This window comes from Crinia signifera, chromosome 6 (assembly GCF_055691185.1).
Source record: "Crinia signifera chromosome 6, ASM5569118v1, whole genome shotgun sequence".
Classification (NCBI taxonomy): Eukaryota; Metazoa; Chordata; class Amphibia; order Anura; family Myobatrachidae; genus Crinia; species Crinia signifera.
In genome coordinates, this window is record NC_139222.1 from 170,174,632 (window position 1) to 170,195,369 (window position 20,738).

Below are 20,738 nucleotides of genomic sequence, written 5' to 3' on the forward strand. Positions count from 1 at the left end.
CATTCATTCCTTGTGAAAATGAAAAATTTTGAGCCAGAACTGCATTTTTGTGTAAAAAAAAATGTAATTTTTCATTTTCACAGCCCAGTTGTACCAAAATTGGTGAAACCCCTGGGGGTTTGAAATGTACACTATACCCCTAGATGAATTCCCTGAGGGGTGTAGTTTGCAAAATGGGGTCACTTGTGGGGGGGTTCCACTGTATTGGTGCTTTGGGGGTCTTGCTAATGCGACATAGCACCCACCAACATTCCACCAGAATCTGTGCTGCAAAATCCAAATATCACTCCTTCCCTTCTGAGTCCTGCCATTTTTTGGTCACACATGAGGCATTGCCGTACTCGGGAGAAATTGGGGCACAGATTTTGGGGTGCTTTGTCTCCTTCATTCCTTGTAAAAATGAAAAATTTTGAGCCAGAACTGCATTTTTGTGTAAAAAATTTAATTTTTCATTTTCACTGCCCAGTTGTACCACAATTGGTGAAACCCCTGGGGGTTTGAAATGTACACTATAGCCCTAGATGAATTCCCTGAGGGGTGTAGTTTGCAAAATGGGGTCACTTGTGGGGGGGTTCCACTGTATTGGTGCTTCGGGGGTCTTGCTAATGCGACATAGCACCCACCAACATTCCACCAGAATCTGAGCTGCAAAATCCAAATATCACTCCTTCCCTTCTGAGTCCTGCCATGCACCCAAATGGTATTTTTTGGTCACATGTGAGGCATTGCCGTACTCGGAAGAAATTGGGGCACAGATTTTGGGGTGCTTTGTCTCCTTCATTCCTTGGGAAAATGAAAAATTTTGAGCCAGAACTGCATTTTTGTGTAAAAAATGTAATTTTTCATTTTCACTGCCCAGTTGTACCACAATTGGTGAAACCCCTGGGTGTTTGAAATGTACACTATACCCCTAGATGAATTCCCTGAGGGGTGTAGTTTGCAAAATGGGGTCACTTGTGGGGGGGTTCCACTGTATTGGTGCTTCGGGGGTCTTGCTAATGCGACATAGCACCCACCAACATTCCACCAGAATCTGAGCTGCAAAATCCAAAAATCACTCCTTCCCTTCTGAGTCCTGCCATGCACCCAAATGGTATTTTTTGGTCACATGTGATGCATTGCCGTACTCGGGAGAAATTGGGGCACAGATTTTGGGGTGCTTTGTCTCCTTCATTTCTTGTGAAAATGAAAAATTTTGAGCCAGAACTGCATTTTTGTGTAAAAAAAGGTAATTTTTCATTTTCACAGCCCAGTTGTACCAAAATTGGTGAAACCCCTGGGGGTTTGAAATGTACACTATACCCCTAGATGAATTCCCTGAGGGGTGTAGTTTGCAAAATGGGGTCACTTGTGGGGGGGTTCCACTGTATTGGTGCTTCGGGGGTCTTGCTAATGCGACATAGCACCCACCAACATTCCACCAGAATCTGAGCTGCAAAATCCAAAAATCACTCCTTCCCTTCTGAGTCCTGCCATGCACCCAAATGGTATTTTTTGGTCACATGTGAGGCATTGCCGTACTCGGGAGAAATTGGGGCACAGATTTTGGGGTGCTTTGTCTCCTTCATTCCTTGTGAAAATGAAAAATTTTGAGCCAGAACTGCATTTTTGTGTAAAAAATGTAATTTTTCATTTGCACAGCCCAGTTGTATCAAAATTGGTGAAACCCCTGGGGGTTTGAAATGTACACTATACCCCTAGATGAATTCCCTGAGGGGTGTAGTTTGCAAAATGGGGTCACTTGTGGGGGGGTTCCACTGTATTGGTGCTTCGGGGGTCTTGCTAATGCGACATAGCACCCACCAACATTCCACCAGAATCTGAGCTGCAAAATCCAAAAATCACTCCTTCCCTTCTGAGTCCTGCCATGCACCCAAATGGTATTTTTTGGTCACATGTGAGGCATTGCCGTACTCAGGAGAAATTGGGGCACAGATTTTGGGGTTTTTTGTCTCCTTCATTCCTTGTGAAAATTAAAAAATTTGAGCCAGAACTGCATTTTTGTGTAAAAAATTTAATTTTTCATTTGCACAGCCCAGTTGTATCAAAATTGGTGAAACCCCTGGGGGTTTGAAATGTACACTATACCCCTAGATGAATTCCCTGAGGGGTGTAGTTTGCAAAATGGGGTCACTTGTGGGGGGTTCCACTGTATTGGTGCTTCGGGGGTCTTGCTAATGCGACATAGCACCCACCAACATTCCACCAGAATCTGAGCTGCAAAATCCCAAAATCACTCCTTCCCTTCTGAGTCCTGCCATGCACCCAAATGGTATTTTTTGGTCACATGTGAGGCATTGCCGTACTCGGGAGAAATTGGGGCACACATTTTGGGGTGATTTGTTTCCTTAATTCCTTTAGAAAAAGAAAAATTTTGAGCCAGAACTGCATTTTTGTGTAAAAAATGTAATTTTTCATTTTCACTGCCCAGTTGTACCACAATTGGTGAAACCCCTGGGGGTTTGAAATGTACACTATACCCCTAGATGAATTCCCTGAGGGGTGTAGTTTGCAAAATGGGGTCACTTGTGGGGGGGTTCCTAACTTTTAGCATCTTATGGTGCCTAGAAACCTACATGGTGCCTAAAAAATAATCTCATAAAAAGGAGGCTCCAAAATCAAGTAGGTGCTCCTTCTATTATGAAGCCTGTGGTTTGGTCAACGTGCACACTAGGGCCACATATAGGATATTTATGAAAACAAAAGAATTGGGGGAATCAATTTTTAGTCACATTTCTCTAGTAAAATCTACTGTGTTCTTTAGAAAAATGTATTAAAATTGCAAATCTGCAAAAAAAATGAAATTTTGAAATTTCACCTACACTTTGTTTTAATTCCTGTGAAACACCTAAAGGGTTAACAAACTTCCAAAATGCTGTTTTGAATACTGTGAGGGGTGCAGTTTTTGAAATGGCATCATTTATGGGGGTGTCTCACATACAAGTCCCTCAAAGTCACATCAGAACTGAACTGGTCCCTAAAAAAATCAGTGTTTGAAATTTTCTTGAAAATTTGAGAATTTGCTATTCATATTTTAAGCCTCCTAGTGTCCAAAAAATTTAAAAGGAAGTTGAAATAATGATGAAAACATAAAGTAGACATATGGTCTATGTTAGTTATTAACTATTTTGAGTGGTATGATTATTTGTCTCACAAGCAGAAAATTTAACATTTTGAAAATTGCTAAATTTTCCATTTTTTTACGACATTTTGGTATTTTTCACAAAAAAACACAGACTGTATCGACCCAAATTTACCACTAATTTGAAGTACAATGTGTCACGAGAAAACAATCTCAAAATCACTGGGATAAGTAAAAGCAAAAAAAAGTTATCCCCACTTAAGTGATACATGTCAGATTTGAAAAAAAGGGCTCTGTCAGGAAGGCAAAAACAGGCTGCGGCGGGAAAGGGGTTAAAAGACCCACAGATGGAGCTAATTAGCTCACTTGTGATTCTGTGAGGAGACCTGCAAAACATGCATGGTCACATGGTCGACTGGACTCTTTCAGGATTTTTTTGGCGGCCATTCACTTGAATCATTCTTTACTATAAAAGTGGATAAAGAGAATAGAATAGTGTGCCGAGTGTAGCAAAGGCACCAAGCCCAAAGCATGGCCCGCCAATCAGCCGACAGTGTCCAATTAGCAATACTGCCGCCCTAGCGGCAGACGACTTTCTTTAGGCCTCTAACTCAGCCAGGTCGAGTAAGGATGGTAGACCATTACATGGTCAATCTAAATCCCATTGACCCGCTATACCACAACCTTGCTGGGCTACTTGTAACTTTAGAGGGAACCTGTGAGCTTTAGTAAGAAGGATAACTGTTCCCTGGTTTCCAGTGTTCTGCCTATAAGGGGGGAAATAAAAGCCACTGTCTGTGCCCCTGTAGCTACTGGAAATTGATTTAAATGCCAAGTGGCAAACAATATATGGGCTAGTTTTTTGATTAGAATTAAGATTGTTGTGTCTCCTGCCTTAATGTTCTATTCTTATGCACTGATCCCTCCTCAGTCTTTGTGACAAAATGATTTACTTAAAAGACTTCCTCGTGTAGTCTGAGAGTACTTTGACATCTTTGTCTTCAGTTTGCAGCTCTGGCGTGAAGCCATTGATGAGCTCGTGGGACGCTCAATGGAGCTGCGCTCGGTATTGGAGATGCCAGATAAAGATGTGACTGCTGAATTTGTAATAGAGGAGTCGGGTACGTAGCTGATAATGCCTCTGAAAGCTGTACTGTTGGATTGTCAAAATGAACTCTAGAAATTAGACACTATTTCAGCAAGCAAATGTTTAAGTAAAATCAGTACGTTCACGGCGTCATGAAAATTGCTGAAAGCATTTTGTAATTTTGCTCTCTAAAAGTGGAATTGCAAGATCGACAGTACAGATGGTGTAATGGAATTGCATGCGATTCCCACCATGGCTGTAAATGTATATTCTCACCGTATTCTTCACACATTTAAACAATATACTGGTACTAGTTAAATGCCCGTCAAAATGACGGCTTCTGCAATGTAATTTCACTTTGAGCTGTGACCGTTTTTAGCCCACAAACTCTCCACCCCACCCCCAGTCCCTATCTGTTCCTACCGCCAATCTCTGTCTTTACAGCTTCCTCTATCCATATCCAGCAGAATCAGTGCAAATATTGCTTTCACTTTCTGTTATGACATCTCTTAGCACACAAAGGCATGTCAAATGGCCTCTAGTAGTCTGCGACTGTACTTCACCTCATAGAGGTAGTGTTCCCGCTAGGCTGTTTTAGCGGGGCGCTGCGCCCTGCCCGATTTTTAAAGGGCAAAATGCGCCCTGCCCGTCTCTCATCGCCCCACTAAAACAGCCTCACGGGGAAGCCCAGCGTCGCCGTTGACGGCGATGCCTGGCGCTTCCCCGGCAGCACAAGGTATTCGGAGGGGCCGGGCCCGCCCCCTTTGATGACTGTGGCGGCCGGGCCCGCCCCCTTTAATGACAATGGTGGCCCAAGCACGCCTCTTTCATTACGGCGGCGGCCCGGGCACGCCCCCTTCATGACGTCGGTGGCCCGAGCACGCCCCTTTCATGACATCGCGGCCCGGGCACGCCCCCAGCTGTGACGTCGGTGTGCCCGGTCCGCCCCCCCAGCGCCCTGCCCGGTGTCACTCCTAGAGTGAACACTATAGAGGTGAGGAGTAGTTAGCCCTTATGTATATATCATGCAGTAGTAGAAGCCGGCACTCCACCAGATGTACGAATAGAATAAAAGTCCTTAAATTGGTCCCTATTAAATGATTTTTATCCTATTCTTAATTCTGTTGGAGTGCCGCCGTCTACTACGGCATGCTGCTTTGACCATACTGTCTTTGGAAGGCACCACAGCAATAATGTATTTCTTATAGCGAATATGCGCATGGGCAGGCTGCCACCATTGCTCCCCGTTGAAAATTTGCAAAGGGGAGTATTACCCAAAATGACCTCCAAAGTTTTTCACTTATGTTAATATGAATTTCTGTATACAATCTTACCATATAATAGATATGTGTAGCAGCTAGTTAATCTCTATTTGACCTGAATATGCAAATGACAAATGGGAATGTCACATAAATGTAAGGTTATGTATTTTGGGAATACAAACCAGTATGAAACTTGTAAACTAAATGGTGTATAGTTAGGTAAATCACTAAGGGGTGAAAATAGACAATAAACTTAGCTATAGTACTCACTGCCAAGGAGCAGCAGCCAAGGCCAACCAGATACTAACATAAAAAGAGGCATAGAGGGTAGGGATGACGCATTATTGTGGCCCCACCTAAAATTCTGTCCAATTCTGGGCCCCACAGCATAAAAAAAGATATTGTAGATTTGGAGAGGGTTTGAAGAAGGGCAACTAAAGAGATTATGGTTTTAGTCATTGGGCTAGAGAGAAAGGTTAGCCAGGTTAGGAATGTTTACACTGGAAAAAGGGCGTTTAAGAGGCGATTTGGTTAACACATAAAAATACATCAATACAGAGAGCTATCAGGTTGCTTGTTTACAATGAGGTGTATGCACAGGATATGCTGTAAAGGATTCTTTACAGTTGGGGCAGTTAAGATTTGGAATACTTTGCCTAAAAAGCTTGTGATGGCAGACTCCATTAATACAGGTGAAACTCGAAAAATTAGAATATCAAGCAAAAGTTCATTTATTTCAGTAATTCAACTTAAAAGGTGAAACCAATGTATTATATAGACTCATTTGATGCAAAGTGAGATATTTCAAGCCTTTGTTTGTTACCATTTTGATGATTACAGTTTACAGTTTATGAAAACGCCAAATCCAAAATCTCAAAAAAAAAAAAATTATATTTTGAAAAGGTTCAATATTATAGGCTCAAAGTGTCGCACTCTAATTAGATATTTAACCCAAAATACCTGCATAGGGGTCCTGAGCCTTTAAATGGTCTCTCAGTCTGGATCAGTACAATCAACAATCATGGGGAAGACTGCTGACCTGACAGTTGTGCGGAAAACCATCATTGACACCCTCCACAAGGAGGGAAAGCCTCACACAGGGAGTCAAAGGGAAAAGTGTGGAAGAAAAAGGTGCACAAGCAGCAGGGATGACCGCAGCCTGGAAAGAATTGTCATAAAAAGGCCATTCAAAAGTGTGAGGGAGCTTCATAAGGAGTTGATTGAGGCTGGAGTTAGTGCATCAAGAGCCACCACACACAGATGGATCCTGGTCATGGGCTTCAAATGTCGTATACCTCTCATCAAGCCGCTCCTGAACAACAATCAATGTTAGAAGCGTCTTACCTGGGCTAAAGAAAAAAAATAGGTTTGTTGCTCAATGGTCCTCTTTTCTGATGAGCAGATTTTGCATCTTATTTGAGAAACCAAGGTCCCAGAATCTGGAGGAGAATGGAGAGGCACACGTTCCAAGATGCTTGAAGTCCAGTGTGAAGTTTCCACAGTCTGTGTTTATTTGGGGAGCCATGTCATCTGCTGGTGTTGGTCCACTGTGCTTTATCAAGTCCAGAGTCAATTCAGCTGTCTACCAGGACATTTTAGAGCACTACATGCTTCCTTCAGCAGACAAGCTTTATGAAGATGCTGACTTCATTGTCCGGCAGGACTTGGCACCTGCCCACACTGCCAAAAGTTGCATTGAGGCAATAATTCATGCAAAAGGGGCCCAAACCAAGTACTAAGTACATATGCATTATTATACTTTTAAGAGGGCCGATATTTCTGTATTTAAATTCTTTTTTTTTTTTATTGCTTTCATGTAATATTCTAATTTTCTGAGATTTTGGATTTGGGTTTTACATAAACTGTAATAAACCGTAATCCTCAAAATTACAAATAAAGGCTTAAAATATCTCACTTTGCATGTAGTGATTCTATATAATATATTAGTTTCACCTTTTAAGTTAAATTTATGAAATAAATGAACTTTTGCAGGATATTCTAATTTTTCGAGTTTTATACCTGTACATGTGTCCACATACACCTTTGTATTATTGTGCCATGTATGGCACAACTTGGCACACCTTGGACTCTGCAAAAGTCACGCCTTCTGATTTTTCTAAAAATTTGCTTCTCTAATCTATTACTTTATACAAATTCTACTAGTGTTTTTTTTAGAATCCATCTACAGTACTTGCTACATTTGGAAAAACAGCTAAGCCATGTTTTGCGTGTTGTGCCAAATTGAGGAAAAATAGCCAAGATGTACAGTATGTGGACACATCTGTTTATTTAAGAAAGGGTTAGACAAAGTTTTAGCAGAAAATAAAATCCAGGGATACAACCATTAATTTTAATGTGTAATAGGGAACCAGTAAGGTATATAACAGCCATTGATTTTGGGTTTCTATCTTAAAATTACTTGCTCAGTACAAGCTAGCTCCTTGCTAAGTGATATTCTAAAACCTTAAATAAATTATACAGTAGGTTGAACTCGATGGACTGACGTCTTTTTTTCAACCTCATTACTGTTACTATAGGAGAAATAGTCATTTTTTTTAAATAAAAAAATATACACTAACATTCAAAGAGTTTGGGGTCACCCAGGCAATTTCGAGTCAAAAACTGACTTTTATTTATCAAATGAGTTGTAAAATGAATAGAAATAATAGTTAAGACATTGGCAAGGTTAGAAATAATGATTTTGTCCTTCAAACCTTGCTTTTGTCAACAAATGCTCCTTATTTATTTATTTACAGTTTCTTATATAGCGCAGCAGATTCCATTGCGCTTTGCAACAATTACAACAATGCAGACCTTTGGCATTGTAGCTGTTAATTTGTTGAGGTAATCTGAAGAAATTTCAACCCATGCTTCCTGAAGCACCTCCCACAAAGTGGATTGGCTTGGTGGGCACTTCTTGTGTGACCATACAGTCAAGCTGCTTCCAAAACAGCTCAATGGGGTTGAGAGCTAGTGGCTGCACTGGCCACTCCATTACAGACAGAATACCAGCTGCCTGCTTATTCCCTAAATAGTTCTTGCATAATTTGGAGGTGTGCTTTGGGTCATTTTCCTTGTGGAGGAGGAAATTGGCTCCAATCCAGCGCTGTCCACAGGATATGGCAAGGCATTGCAAAATGGGAGTGATAGCCTTCCTTATTCAAAATCCCTTTTACATTGTACAAATCTCCCATTTTACCAGCACCAAAGCAGCCCCAAACCATCACATTACCTCTACCATGCTTGACAGATGGCATCAGGCATTTTCCCAGCATCTTTTCACATCTCACAAATGTTCTTCTGTGTGATCCAAACACTTTTTTCTAATCTTCCTCTCTCCAATGTCTGTGTTTTTTTGCCCATATTAATCTTTTTTTTTATTATTGATCAGTGTCAGATATGTCTTTTTCTTTGCCATTCTGCCTAGAATGCCACCATCGCTGGAGCAGATGTTGACATTGGCATTTTGCGGGTACATTTTAAGGTGCCAGTTCAGGACGTGTGAGGTGTCTATTTCTCGATCTAGAGACTCTAATGTACTTGTCTTCTTGCTCAGTTGTGCGCCAGGGCCTCCCACTTCTCTTTCTACTCTGGTTCAAGCTTGTTTGTGCTGTTCTCTGATGGGAGTAGTACACACCATTGTAGGAAATGTTCGGTTTCTTGGCAATTTCTCATATGGAATAGCCTTAATTTCTAAGAATAAGAATAGACTGTTGGGTTTCACATGAAAGTTCTCTTTTTCTGGCCATTTTGAGAGTATACTCGAATCCACAAATGTGATGCTCCAGATACTTAACTAGCTAAAAGTAAAGGCCCCCATACACTGAGGTGATTTGGTCCGATTTCGTCCGATTGCGACCAATCGGCCCATTAAATCGGACCAAATGGGCCCTCCCTGACATGCTGTCGGGTCCGATGTGCAGTCCCGTGCGCATCGGACACGAACAGGTGGTCGGACCGGCAGGTAGTCCGACCACCCGTTCCTCCTGGCGGCCAGGCGGATGGGAAGCAGGGACGCATGCGATCCATCACAACGGATCGCATGCGTCCCTGCCGTGGGGAAGGTCCCAGCGGCTCGCAGGTTATTAGGTGTCCGTACACTGCTCCGAGGCAGGCAGTGTTTGGGCACCTTTAGGCCAGTTTTATAGCTTCTCTAACAAGCAAATCCATTTTCAGCTGTGCTAACATAATCACACAAGTGTTATCAAGAGTTCTCGGATCATCCATAAGTCTTCTAACACGATTAGCAAACATGTACCATTAGAATGCTGGAGTTGCTGGAAATGGGCCTCTGTACACGTATGTAGATAATTCTTTAAAAAACAAATGTTTGCAGCTTCCACATTAACAATGTATAGAGTGTATTTCTGATAAATTTAATGTTATCTTTAGAACAGTGCTTTTCTTTCATAAATAAGGACATTTCGAAGCGGCTTGTTTTCAACTTCCTCAATAAGCCAATATCGTCCGGTTAACCCAGGTTGCAGCTTATTCTAAAGGGATCCAAAAACAATTACTCTGATAAGGCTGCAGAGTAAATGGGTCCCATTTTAAGCATAGGAAGAGCCAGATCACCGGCACATGTAGATAAGGAAATCTCCAAGCGCCAGCAGAGGGAAGACCGCAGTATAACTGACACCAACCCAATGGGAAACCTGTTCGTGTAACCTGTTAGTTTAAATGTTGTCTGACCCGGGTTGGAACAGTGTGCCAAAACCCAGGTCAGACATGGTATTTAGGTGGAAAATGGGTATTAAATTGCAATACAACACATTGGCACTAATTGCTAACAACCTTGGTTTCTAGTGGTGGATCAGAAGCGTGTGAAAGGAGGCAAAGATGAAAAGAGAGGAGGAGGGCTGAAAGAAGATAAGAAGACAGCTGGTGGAAAAGAAAAAGATGAAAAAAAAGGGGGAAGAGTAGGAGTACGAGAGAAAGAGGTATTGGGCATTCCGCGCTGTACATGTCATTTTGTTATTTTATTTTTTGAAAATTCCTATCACCTGACTAATGAGGTGAATTAAATTCTGCTATGTGATGTTTGTAAGAAAAAACAATGGAAGCCGTTTCTCTGTAGGGGTGAGTGCACAGGCAAGTGGGTAACCTTGTGTTTGTCTTTGCTTATAACAGTGTACTGGATGCATAGCTTCTTCCCTATGCAGTGTAGTACATGCTTAATGAGCGGCCCCATAGATCTCCATTATATTACACTAAGTGTAATCCCTTGTGCACGCAGTGCCAAACTGGAACGTGAAGCAAAGTGAACCTGAGTGTTATCATAAAGCAAGTACAGGGCCATTAACTTACAGGCTTCTTGGACAATCGGCAACAAAAATAGTTTAGTAGGCTTTAAAAACTAAAGCTGAATTCAGAAGACTAAAGATAATGTGTTCAATGCTTACAGGTTCACTACGTAGGTTAGCAGTACACAAATAGATTGTTTCTACTGTACAAATTTTAATTCAAAGTCATGGCTGCCTGCAGGTGCAATTGTAGTGAATAGGGTATCCAGAATAATAATAATAATAATAATAAATGATGCTGAATAGTTGAAATATTGAATATATATGTAAATAGCCAGTTAATGTTTGCCATTCTTTCAACGGAAGGCAGTAGAATCTTGAAATTCTATCTATCTATCTATCTATCTATCTATCCATCCATCCATCTCTCTATCTGAATCAGAAACTTTTGGCTGATATCTTTAGTCACGGGCTCCTCCCTTCTCCTTTTTCCACATGTTCGGTGAGGTCTCCTGAGCTCCCAGTGCCAATCTGAGTGGGGGGGCAGAGGCTAGTGCACGGGGATACTGCCGCGGTATAGGCGGAGGGTGGGGGTGTATGTTTGCATGTATACATAGAGGGGCAGCACAGCTGTACCGTGTTATTCTACACACCAACATGTAACATGCTTGCGTATACAGGCTAACAGCAGCATCCCCAGTATGCAGAGGAGCGGGTGTGCTACCCTCCATGTCCTCCTCCTCCACAGACTCTCCCATCGAGCTGCAGACACTGCCGGGATTCCTCCTGCGGATACCCCCACTGTACGGTCCCAGACCAAGATCTAAGCCTCTTTCTATTGGTTGAGACCCTCCTCCAAACCCCGTCTCCCGGTGACATCACACAGGGGCACTGCTTCTCTCCACCTCAGAAATGGTTTTCAGCAATGTACTGTACATGCTACTGTACATACATTACATTACCCTACCCTGTAATGGTACAGAGCTTGTTATGTGAGCCGTGTTGCATAGCCCTATCATATATATATATATATATATATATATATATAAACAGACCCCAGTAGCATGGAGGTGTCAGCACTGACGCCACCCATAGCCACGCCCATCTATCCATACCCCCTGTTACTGTACCAGTTTTTGTATCTGATCTGAGCTGGAGGGTATGAAACAGGCCGAGTACCCAATTATTGGTAAATATGCATGATAATTTTATAGTGTGTACCTAGCTTCACTCCTAAAGCTGGGTACACAATATTCAATCCTCATGAACAATATGCATGATAACGATATAATTTTGTCCATTGTTTATTTACCCAGTTTATCATTAACTATAAGCGCTCCTTCAGATTGTCTGAACATGCTGTCCAATCTGCCAATATCTTTAGTGAGTGCCTTTTAGGCAACGTTCTGGGTGACGCCACTGAATAATATAGCGAACAATATCATTTAGCGTTTATCCCCAGGTTGTTAATTTTTGCGCCATCACTGATATCATTCACTATATGGGCGGTGTTGTATATCGTATGTTGGGAGTTGTTCTCCGTGCATTTTGTACTAGATAGCATCACATCTAGTTCTAAATGCATGTGATATGCTGCAACAGCGTACGTTTTGAACTAGATGCGATGCAATCTAGTACAAAAGTATAGGCTGCACATAATTTTTGTACTTTGCGATGTGATGTGCGCTCGAGCCGCTTTGCATTACGAGGTGGAAACACACCTCACTGTAAAAATATAATGAAAAAAATATTACCTGGAACTGTACAAACCTGGTAACCTTTTCAGCTAGCAGAAAACACATGTAATGTAAAATAAAAAATGTGCAACGATACGATGCTGAATGTAGTGCATATATTTTTTTACAGTGACCCTCTTCATTACCAACACCAGACAGCAGCCTGAGAAGTTATAGCTTTCAGTGCTACCATAGTGAAAAATATGAGTTATATTCTCTTCTCCCCAGGTCTCAGTACATGGCAAGTACTGGGTCCGAGTCAGACACAATGTCAATATTCCCACAAATGGCTGATGTTTTTCATCTGTGCATCTGAGTAGCTAAAAATTCACAGAGCATGCATCCAATGGTATATGCGCACAGATTTGCATTACCAACTGAAAGGCACGATCCTAGACCTAGTCAGAGACTAGGTCTACACGCAGAGATACATCCAATGGATGCGCCTAAGGATGCACGAAGATTGTTGCATCCAAGGACACACACACACACACACACTGTATCCCAGCCCTTGCATTTCATATGCATACTTCTACATCAAGTATTATCAGCAGAAAGTTGCAAACACAGACTGCGCTATGCCTGATATGCAATTTTTCTGATCATTTAAATGCTTTGTCTTATTTTACCCTACAGGACCGTCCTAGCAGCAGAAAAGGGAAGAGCAAGGATGACAAGAAATCTATGAAATCTACTGGCCTCGCCCAAGAGAACAAAGAATTGGTGTCTTCAGGAGAAAGTTTGGACTTTACTCCCCCAGAGTCGCAAATGTCACAAGTGGATCCAGTTATACAGGAAAAGTATCAAGAGCGTCTATATATTGAGGTGTGTGTTCAGTTTAAGATATATTCCAAATGCATACCTTTATTCCAAATGCATACCTTCTGAGTAGAGGCACTTCTAGACAGGAGGATGCTATAGAGCAGACTCGTTCTGGGCCCTCTCCTCTCTACTCGGTAGACTGTGGGTACTAGGGAACCCCAGTGCTGTCCCAGAGTCTACTGTGCAAGTGCAGGTCTCTGGGAAAATTGCATGGTGGATATTTTCCCAGTGATATTCTTACTGCACATGCGCAAAGAGCCGGGAAAATGGCACAATTTTTCTAGTAGTCTGCACCACTGCTACTGCCAACGTGGAACTTCGGAGGAAATGTGTTGAAAGAACTCCAGGTGAGTACAAGGGCTTGATAGTTTATATTCAGTTTGCTGCTTTAATTCATCAGCAAGGTGCACATAGAAACATACATGTCAGGTCGACGTTTCGGCCACGGAACGTGGTCTTAATCATGACCACGCGGTCATGAGAAAGCCCTGGTGAGTGCCATCTTTATTGTATGGCTCCGACGTGGGGCCATTAGAAGGCTAACCCAGGCATCTGCATATGTAGAAGTGAGTGCCAACCTGTTCCAGGATATATATATATATATATATATATATATATCTATCTATATAGATATATATATATATATATACAATAGTATGTGGGAAACGCACACTTCCAGTGTAATTTCAGGCAGGGGTTCAAGGTCAAAATAATGCATATAATAAGCCAGCCAGAGAGACGCTCAGTCTCCTGGAACGACAGGACCAGCACACCCTTAATATTCGATGCAAAAAGTGTATTTATTGAAGCATCGTGTCAATCATCAATAAGGTAAAAAATTCATACTTAGAGGTGACTAGCCAAGGACTGAAGACAGCAGCATACAATCATGCAGAAAGTGCCCTGACGGCCGTTTCGGTAAGTACCTTTCTCAAAGGGCATCTTGAGATGCCCTTTGAGGGCACTTTCTGCATGATTGTATGTTGCTGTCTTCAGTCCTTGGCCAGTCACTGCTAAGTATGAATTTTTTACCTTATTGATGATTGACACGATGCTTCAATAAATACACTTTTTGCATCTAATATCAAGGGTGTGCTGGTCCTGTCGTTCCAGGAGACTGAGTGTCTCTCTGGCTGGCTTATTATATATATATATATATATATATATATATATATATATATCTATATATAGATATATATATATATCTATATATATATATATATATAGATATATATAGATATATATATAGATATATAGATCTATATATCTAACGTCCAACAAAAGAAGCAGCACTTCAGCCCAGTAAATTCAAATTTCTTTAGTAAAACATGTGGCAAACAAACTGCAACATTTCAACTCCTATGTGTCGTCATCAGGCTCACAGCATAATCAAACAAAACCCCCTTAAATACCTTAAGACGCCGTCCCTTACACGGGAAATCATCCTCACTCCGGGCAGCGATGGACAAAGAGAAATCATCAAAATGCGGCCCATGCATTTCGGGCAGAGTGTGAGCGGGTTGTCAGGGCAACCGCGTACGGAATACCTCCGTCTCACGTCGCCGTCATGGCAACCCGCAGTCAACATCACCTAAGTGCAATATAAACAATCTCAGCATGGACGGGTTGTCAGGGTAAAGAGGGACACCCAACACCGCCTCCTTACTCCCATCTCGTGACGCTCGGCAACCCATCTCATGCACCATTACATATAAACAAACAACCTAATCTAATGTGCAAATTTGGACATAATAAGTACATAATTAAGAATCTAATACAATATATCAATAAACAGACATACATGGTCATAGTGCGTAAAATTATATCTAATACAATATATCAATAAACAGACATACATGGTCATAGTTACATAGTTACATAGTAGGTGAGGCTGACTAAAGACTTGCGTCCATCTAGTTCAACCTATGTTTATAGTAGTAGTATAATCAAATACGTATCAAACACAGTATACTTAAATTGCTAGATATCTGCTATGAGCGTCAATCAGCAGTATTACTACCATAGCACTAATTAGCCACCTGGTTCAATTATATCACAAAATTAAATCAAATGGCAATTTAACAACTCTGAACCAAGCATAAGAATACTCTATTGAGAAAATACTTATTCCTACTTGCCAATAAATAGCTCTTAAGCGAAAACTTCAGCCTGTCATGCATGCTAATCGCTGAACTTCCTTGAATCAAACCGTTTAATACAGTTGTTTCATTAAGCCCTTTAGGGCTGATGGCATCTAACCTCATTATCCAATGTGCCTCTCTTTGGAATAACCGTAAACTTCTGTCCCCACCACGTAGTGATGCTGGAACATGGTCCAGCATTCTATACCGGATGGAACTGACATTATGCCGTGCTGTTAAAAAAATGTTGCGCTACCGGCTGCTCACTTTTGCCTGTACTAATCGCTGATTTAATGGCTGATCTATGAGCTGCCATGCATTCTTTAAATGCCCGTTCGGTCTTACCTATGTAAGCAAGGCATATAATTTGATAAATAGTGAATTTGGCTTTACAGGTAAGTGTAAACCGAATGGTGAGAGATCTACCGGTATGCGGGTGATAGAATATGGGGCCCGGTATTAAAAACTGGCATGTGACGCAAGTGCAGTGCACACAGCCCAATTTCTTACCAGAGTTTTCAGGGACCAAAGGTTCTTTGAATGTTTTTACGAGTTTGTCCCGCAGATTTTTCCCTCTTTTGTAGCAGGGCATCAAATTCGTGTCAGTCATAACTTTTTGGACTTACGATTGATCAACTCGCTAGAAGAATTATATTGTTGAACAAAGGGTATACTTTTTGATTTAATTCTAGATGTTTTGGGGCATAATCATTTTTCACGAAGAATCGCTTCAACTCGTGCTTTGGTGTTTATTAATTGCTCATGCTTGTACCCTCTTACCATAAAGTTATCAACCATCTTATCCATCTGGTCACTGGCCACTCCAGGATCAGAGTTAATTATTTTACAGCGTTCAAGCTGGGAGTAGGGAAGGCCATACACACTAGGTCTTGGATGACAGCTTGAATGCAATAACAAGTTATTGCGGTCGGTCTCTTTGGTAAAGAGAGAAGTAGAGATCTTGCCATCCTTCAACCTAATACATACATCCAAAAAAAAGAATTTCTGATTTGCTGGTGGAGTACGTAAATTTCACTGTACTACAAACAGCATTGTGTACCTCAATCAGTTTTACCAGGTCCAGAGGGTCACCTTGCCAGAAAATCAGTAGATCGTCAATGTAGCGGGTATAGAATTTAATTCTACCCGCTACATTAGGATCCGCAAAGAAAAGATCATCTTCTACCGCAAACATAAAGGTGTTCGCGTATGAGGGGGCTACCACCGCCCCCATAGCACAACCGATGTTCTGCAAGTAGAATTTATTTTGATATAAGAAGAAATTTTTTGTAATAATCAAAAGAAGGTCTATAATCAGTTCCACGTCGGGGCCTGTGTACTCAACACTAGCACGTAAAAACTTGGCCATACAAGATAAGCCAAGCTCGTGTGGTATCACAGTATACAAGCTCCTGACGTCGTATACTGAATTCATCCAATTTGGTGAGTAGAGAGGTTGTGTCCAGTAAGAAATGCTCATTTGAGCGAAGACATGGCTGTATTAAACTATCAATGTAGATAGATGTAGGTTGAAATAACGATCCCCTGGCAGACACTATTGGTCTGCCAGGGGGATCTTCCAAAGATTTGTGAATCTTTGGAATACTGTACATGATGGGAACCAAAGGATGTTTGGGAATTAATGTTTCCATTAATTTGTTTGAAATTTCTCTCCTATCTACAGCCATTTGCAAGGTCTCCTGTAGAAGTCTCTTAAAGATGGGGGTCGGATCTTGTTGTAACAGGCTATATGTTTTGGTGTCCTCCAGATGTTTCATAACCTGTTGATACTTTACACTGTCCTGAATCACCAGGTTGCCCCCTTTATCTGCAGAGAGGAATAAAAGTGATTTGTTCCTTGCCAATTTCTCAAGACAATCCCGCTCTTGTCTCGAAAAATTGCTCCGAATAGTCATGTTAGAGACTGGTAGATGCTCTACTTCATCGTTTAATAACCTCATGAAGGTTTTCACTGATGGGTTAAATCCCTGTGGGTCGAAGCTGGATTTTGGTGCTATTTTTAGGAGCTGTGGTGGAAGTGTCTCAGAATCTAACCTCATTGAAGAATTCTTTAATTTTTAGTTGACGATGCAATTTATGCTGTTCTATAGTCCATTTATTCGTGTGAAGTGACTATATGAATATTTAATGAGCGGCTCCAGTAATAAAAAAAAATGAAATATATATTAATGTGCTTCAAGCACATGAATAAAAATAACATGCCCCTTCGCAGAAAAAAAAATTCAGATTTTTTTTTTACACCACAAAAAAAAACACCTTAATTTTAAAAGATCACTTTCCAGTTCACCTTACAAAAAATGTTGAATGCAAAACAGTGAATCATGGCAAAAATCACTGTGAAAGCAATTCTCCATCCTAGCATTGAATACACTCTCGGCTAATCCCAGTGAAAACCCCATCGAAATACACCAGCGAATTGCAGCGATCATGAAACAGAGAACTGGCCGGCATTCACTGAAATTCCCCTTTGCGTGTCTGGGATACGGTCATTTGGTCTACAGCATGATGGTTGACACCATTAGGTGGGTCAAGGTGGACAGGTCATTAGGTCGACACAATCATTAGGTCGACAGTCAAAAGGTCGACATGGGGTTTTTCACTGTTTTCTGAGCCGACATGTGCCGACAGGCAGTAGGGTGTGGTGGGAGAATAAAATAGTGTACCGAGCACAGTGAGCGATGCAAGGGGATGTGGTGCACTTTAAACTGTGTCCATGTCGACTGTGTCGACATTTTGGTAAAAAAATACCTGTGAAAAACCCCAATGTCGACCTAGACACTGTCGACCTAATGCTTGTGTCGACCTAGACCCATGTTGACCTAATGCTTGTCGACCAACGTGCTGTAGACCAAATGATCCCAACCTGCGTGTCCATTGTACTATAGTATGTTGTAGTGATCTCTATTTCTGGCATCATTTATGAAATCATCTACAAACTGTATGAACCTGTGGTGTTACCCCCATGTGTCTTGTCAATATATTCTCAAGTAACATTATTGTTCTTATTATTCCTATTGTATACATGTTGCCAAATGCTATCAGTAACACCACCTTTACCCTAGTGCACGTTCATGGAAACTGGTGAAGTCTGTATTTATTAAGTTCTCCACCCACTTATCAGCCAACATCTCAGCTCAGCAATGTGTTATTAGAACATTCCCATGTCCAGTTCCTAGCAAATAAAGCGTTAATATTATAATTCTACCTCTTGATTTCAGATGTATGGAATCCTGGCATCATTAGCAGGAAACCTTGTGCTTGTTGCTGAAGACGTGAAGTCAAGGGATCTCTGACAGAAGATTACTTTTAGGATGGTTCAGAATGCTTCCAGTACCTTCCATCAGTTATGCCCCTATTATGTTGTCTCAGTGGAACAGATGCCTAGTACTCACTATGAATCAATGACCTTTGCTGGCCTCTACTACATTCCATGGAAGCATCACTTTCTAAAGTACTATTGTATTCATCAGAAATAAAAGATCATCATATACACATATAATCAGATGTACCTGGATGCTGGTCTCATGAGCATTATTCATTTACTTTAAAAATTAAAAATATGATTATACAGAACATTGTAACCCGTGACTGACACTCATCCAGTTACCACCTGTTTTTTTAACAGGATGGGCAAAATAAATCGTATAGCATTTCCAGTCAACTATCTGATTAAAAATAATGTCATATTGTAAAGTAGAGGTTATGCTTGTCTGGGGGCTACATGGGAGGCTGAATCCTGCTTGAGTTCCCATTGGAAAGAACTGCTGTGTGAATCTTTTGTGAGATGAACAGGGGAAACTAAATAATTGCTTCCAAAGGGAAAGGAGGTCATTGTTGACATAATGCAGACAAGCAACACTTGTGTAGATGTTCCCTATGATGTGTCCTCAGATATGGGGGGGTAGGATGTTTCTTTAAATACAAATAATAAAACAAAATCTAGCTGTAACCAGTTTCAGGTTCAGCAGAGATCAATTTGGAACTGATAGTGGCGGCACCTCTTTCCCATTACGGGTCCTGATTAGTGTTCACAACATTGTACCAAACACTGCCTCCAAACATTAAACTATAATTCAAATTTAATTTAATTTGTCACATACAAAAATCATACATAGTACAATATGTAGTGAAATGCTTTTTTATACAACTGTCCTACATTACTTCGGCCGAGGAAGAGTGTAGAGAGAATGTGTCGGGTAGGTAACTCAGCAGTGACTCTGAATGTTAAGAAGGTTGGAAAGACATAAACTATGTTACACAGGTAATTCACTGGGTGCACCACTGCTTTGGTGGGAGAGCATTCAATCTGCTCTAAACCCTGTGATTTGGGGTAAATGTAGCTGCCATAGAAACACAAATAAATAGATGAAATTAGTGAGGTGCTGTTTAATAAGTGTAAGACCGGTACATCTTTCTATGCACTGGTCCACCTGAGCAGAGGCGTAACTCTGGGAGGCAATGGTGTCATCTGCCACGGGCTCCTGCTCCAAAGAGGGCACCTGTCCTCCCATGCAAGTTTGAATCCGTTCATTGAAAGCTGTCAGTTCTTTGGCTGACTCTCCTAGCAGGACCATAGATGTCAGTCTCTTTATTTTCAACATACATACACACATACACACATGCATACATACATACATACATACATACATACATACATACATACACCAATATTTATCTTGCCTCAGGGCAACTGAGACAAACTTATGCCACTGCACCTGAGCTTTCTCTCCATTTTATCATGGTTATTATAAAGGAAAGAAACAAAAGGGCATGCCTTGTACAAGTGAGAAGGTCACCACAAAAAGCAGTCTATGGCTATTGTCTGGTCCCCGCAATAGATTTATCCAGCCATATACTATGCTACTAATCATTTGGTCCTCATTTATGTTTTGTTTACATCCAAAAATAGTGGCTGTCTTTAAGGGCCAATTCAATTAACTGCAGTGTGCCCTTGGAAAGGCATGGGGAACGTGTAACTGGCATATCATGCCCACATTCTCATTCAGTTTACCTTGGATCCCCATAGGGAGTGTGCAGTAAAAGCATGTTGCTGTCCTATAAATAGCTGTGATATGTACAGCTGCACATCTTGGATAAGTGATTTGTCCCCTTGGGGACAAATATTTTGGCTTCCTCTTGTTAAAATAAAATAATAATTACAGTATACTTTGTACATTGGTGGTTAGTAGAATACAACATGTTTGTACAGTAAATCCTTAACTGGGAAGAAAACAAAAAATGTGGCCGGAATACAGGGTTTGATTCAGCCCCATTTGCCGGGCTGCGATTTTCAGCTGGATTGGTGCACATGTGTAAGGTCTCCCTGCGAAAAAAGCCAGCGATG

General features: G+C 41.2%; 1 protein-coding gene across 1 annotated transcript in view; it reads left to right on the top strand.

The window, feature by feature from the left end:
* Positions 1-18,906, top strand: part of MYCBPAP (MYCBP associated protein) — a 65,563-nt gene extending 46,657 nt beyond the window's left edge. Inside the window, 4 exon segments of the mRNA XM_083148093.1 lie at positions 4,088-4,203; positions 10,238-10,371; positions 13,047-13,235; positions 18,613-18,906. Coding sequence (XP_083004219.1) covers positions 4,088-4,203; positions 10,238-10,371; positions 13,047-13,235; positions 18,613-18,687 — 514 coding nt within the window. The 3' untranslated portion in view covers positions 18,688-18,906.
* Positions 18,907-20,738: the final 1,832 nt, after the last annotated feature.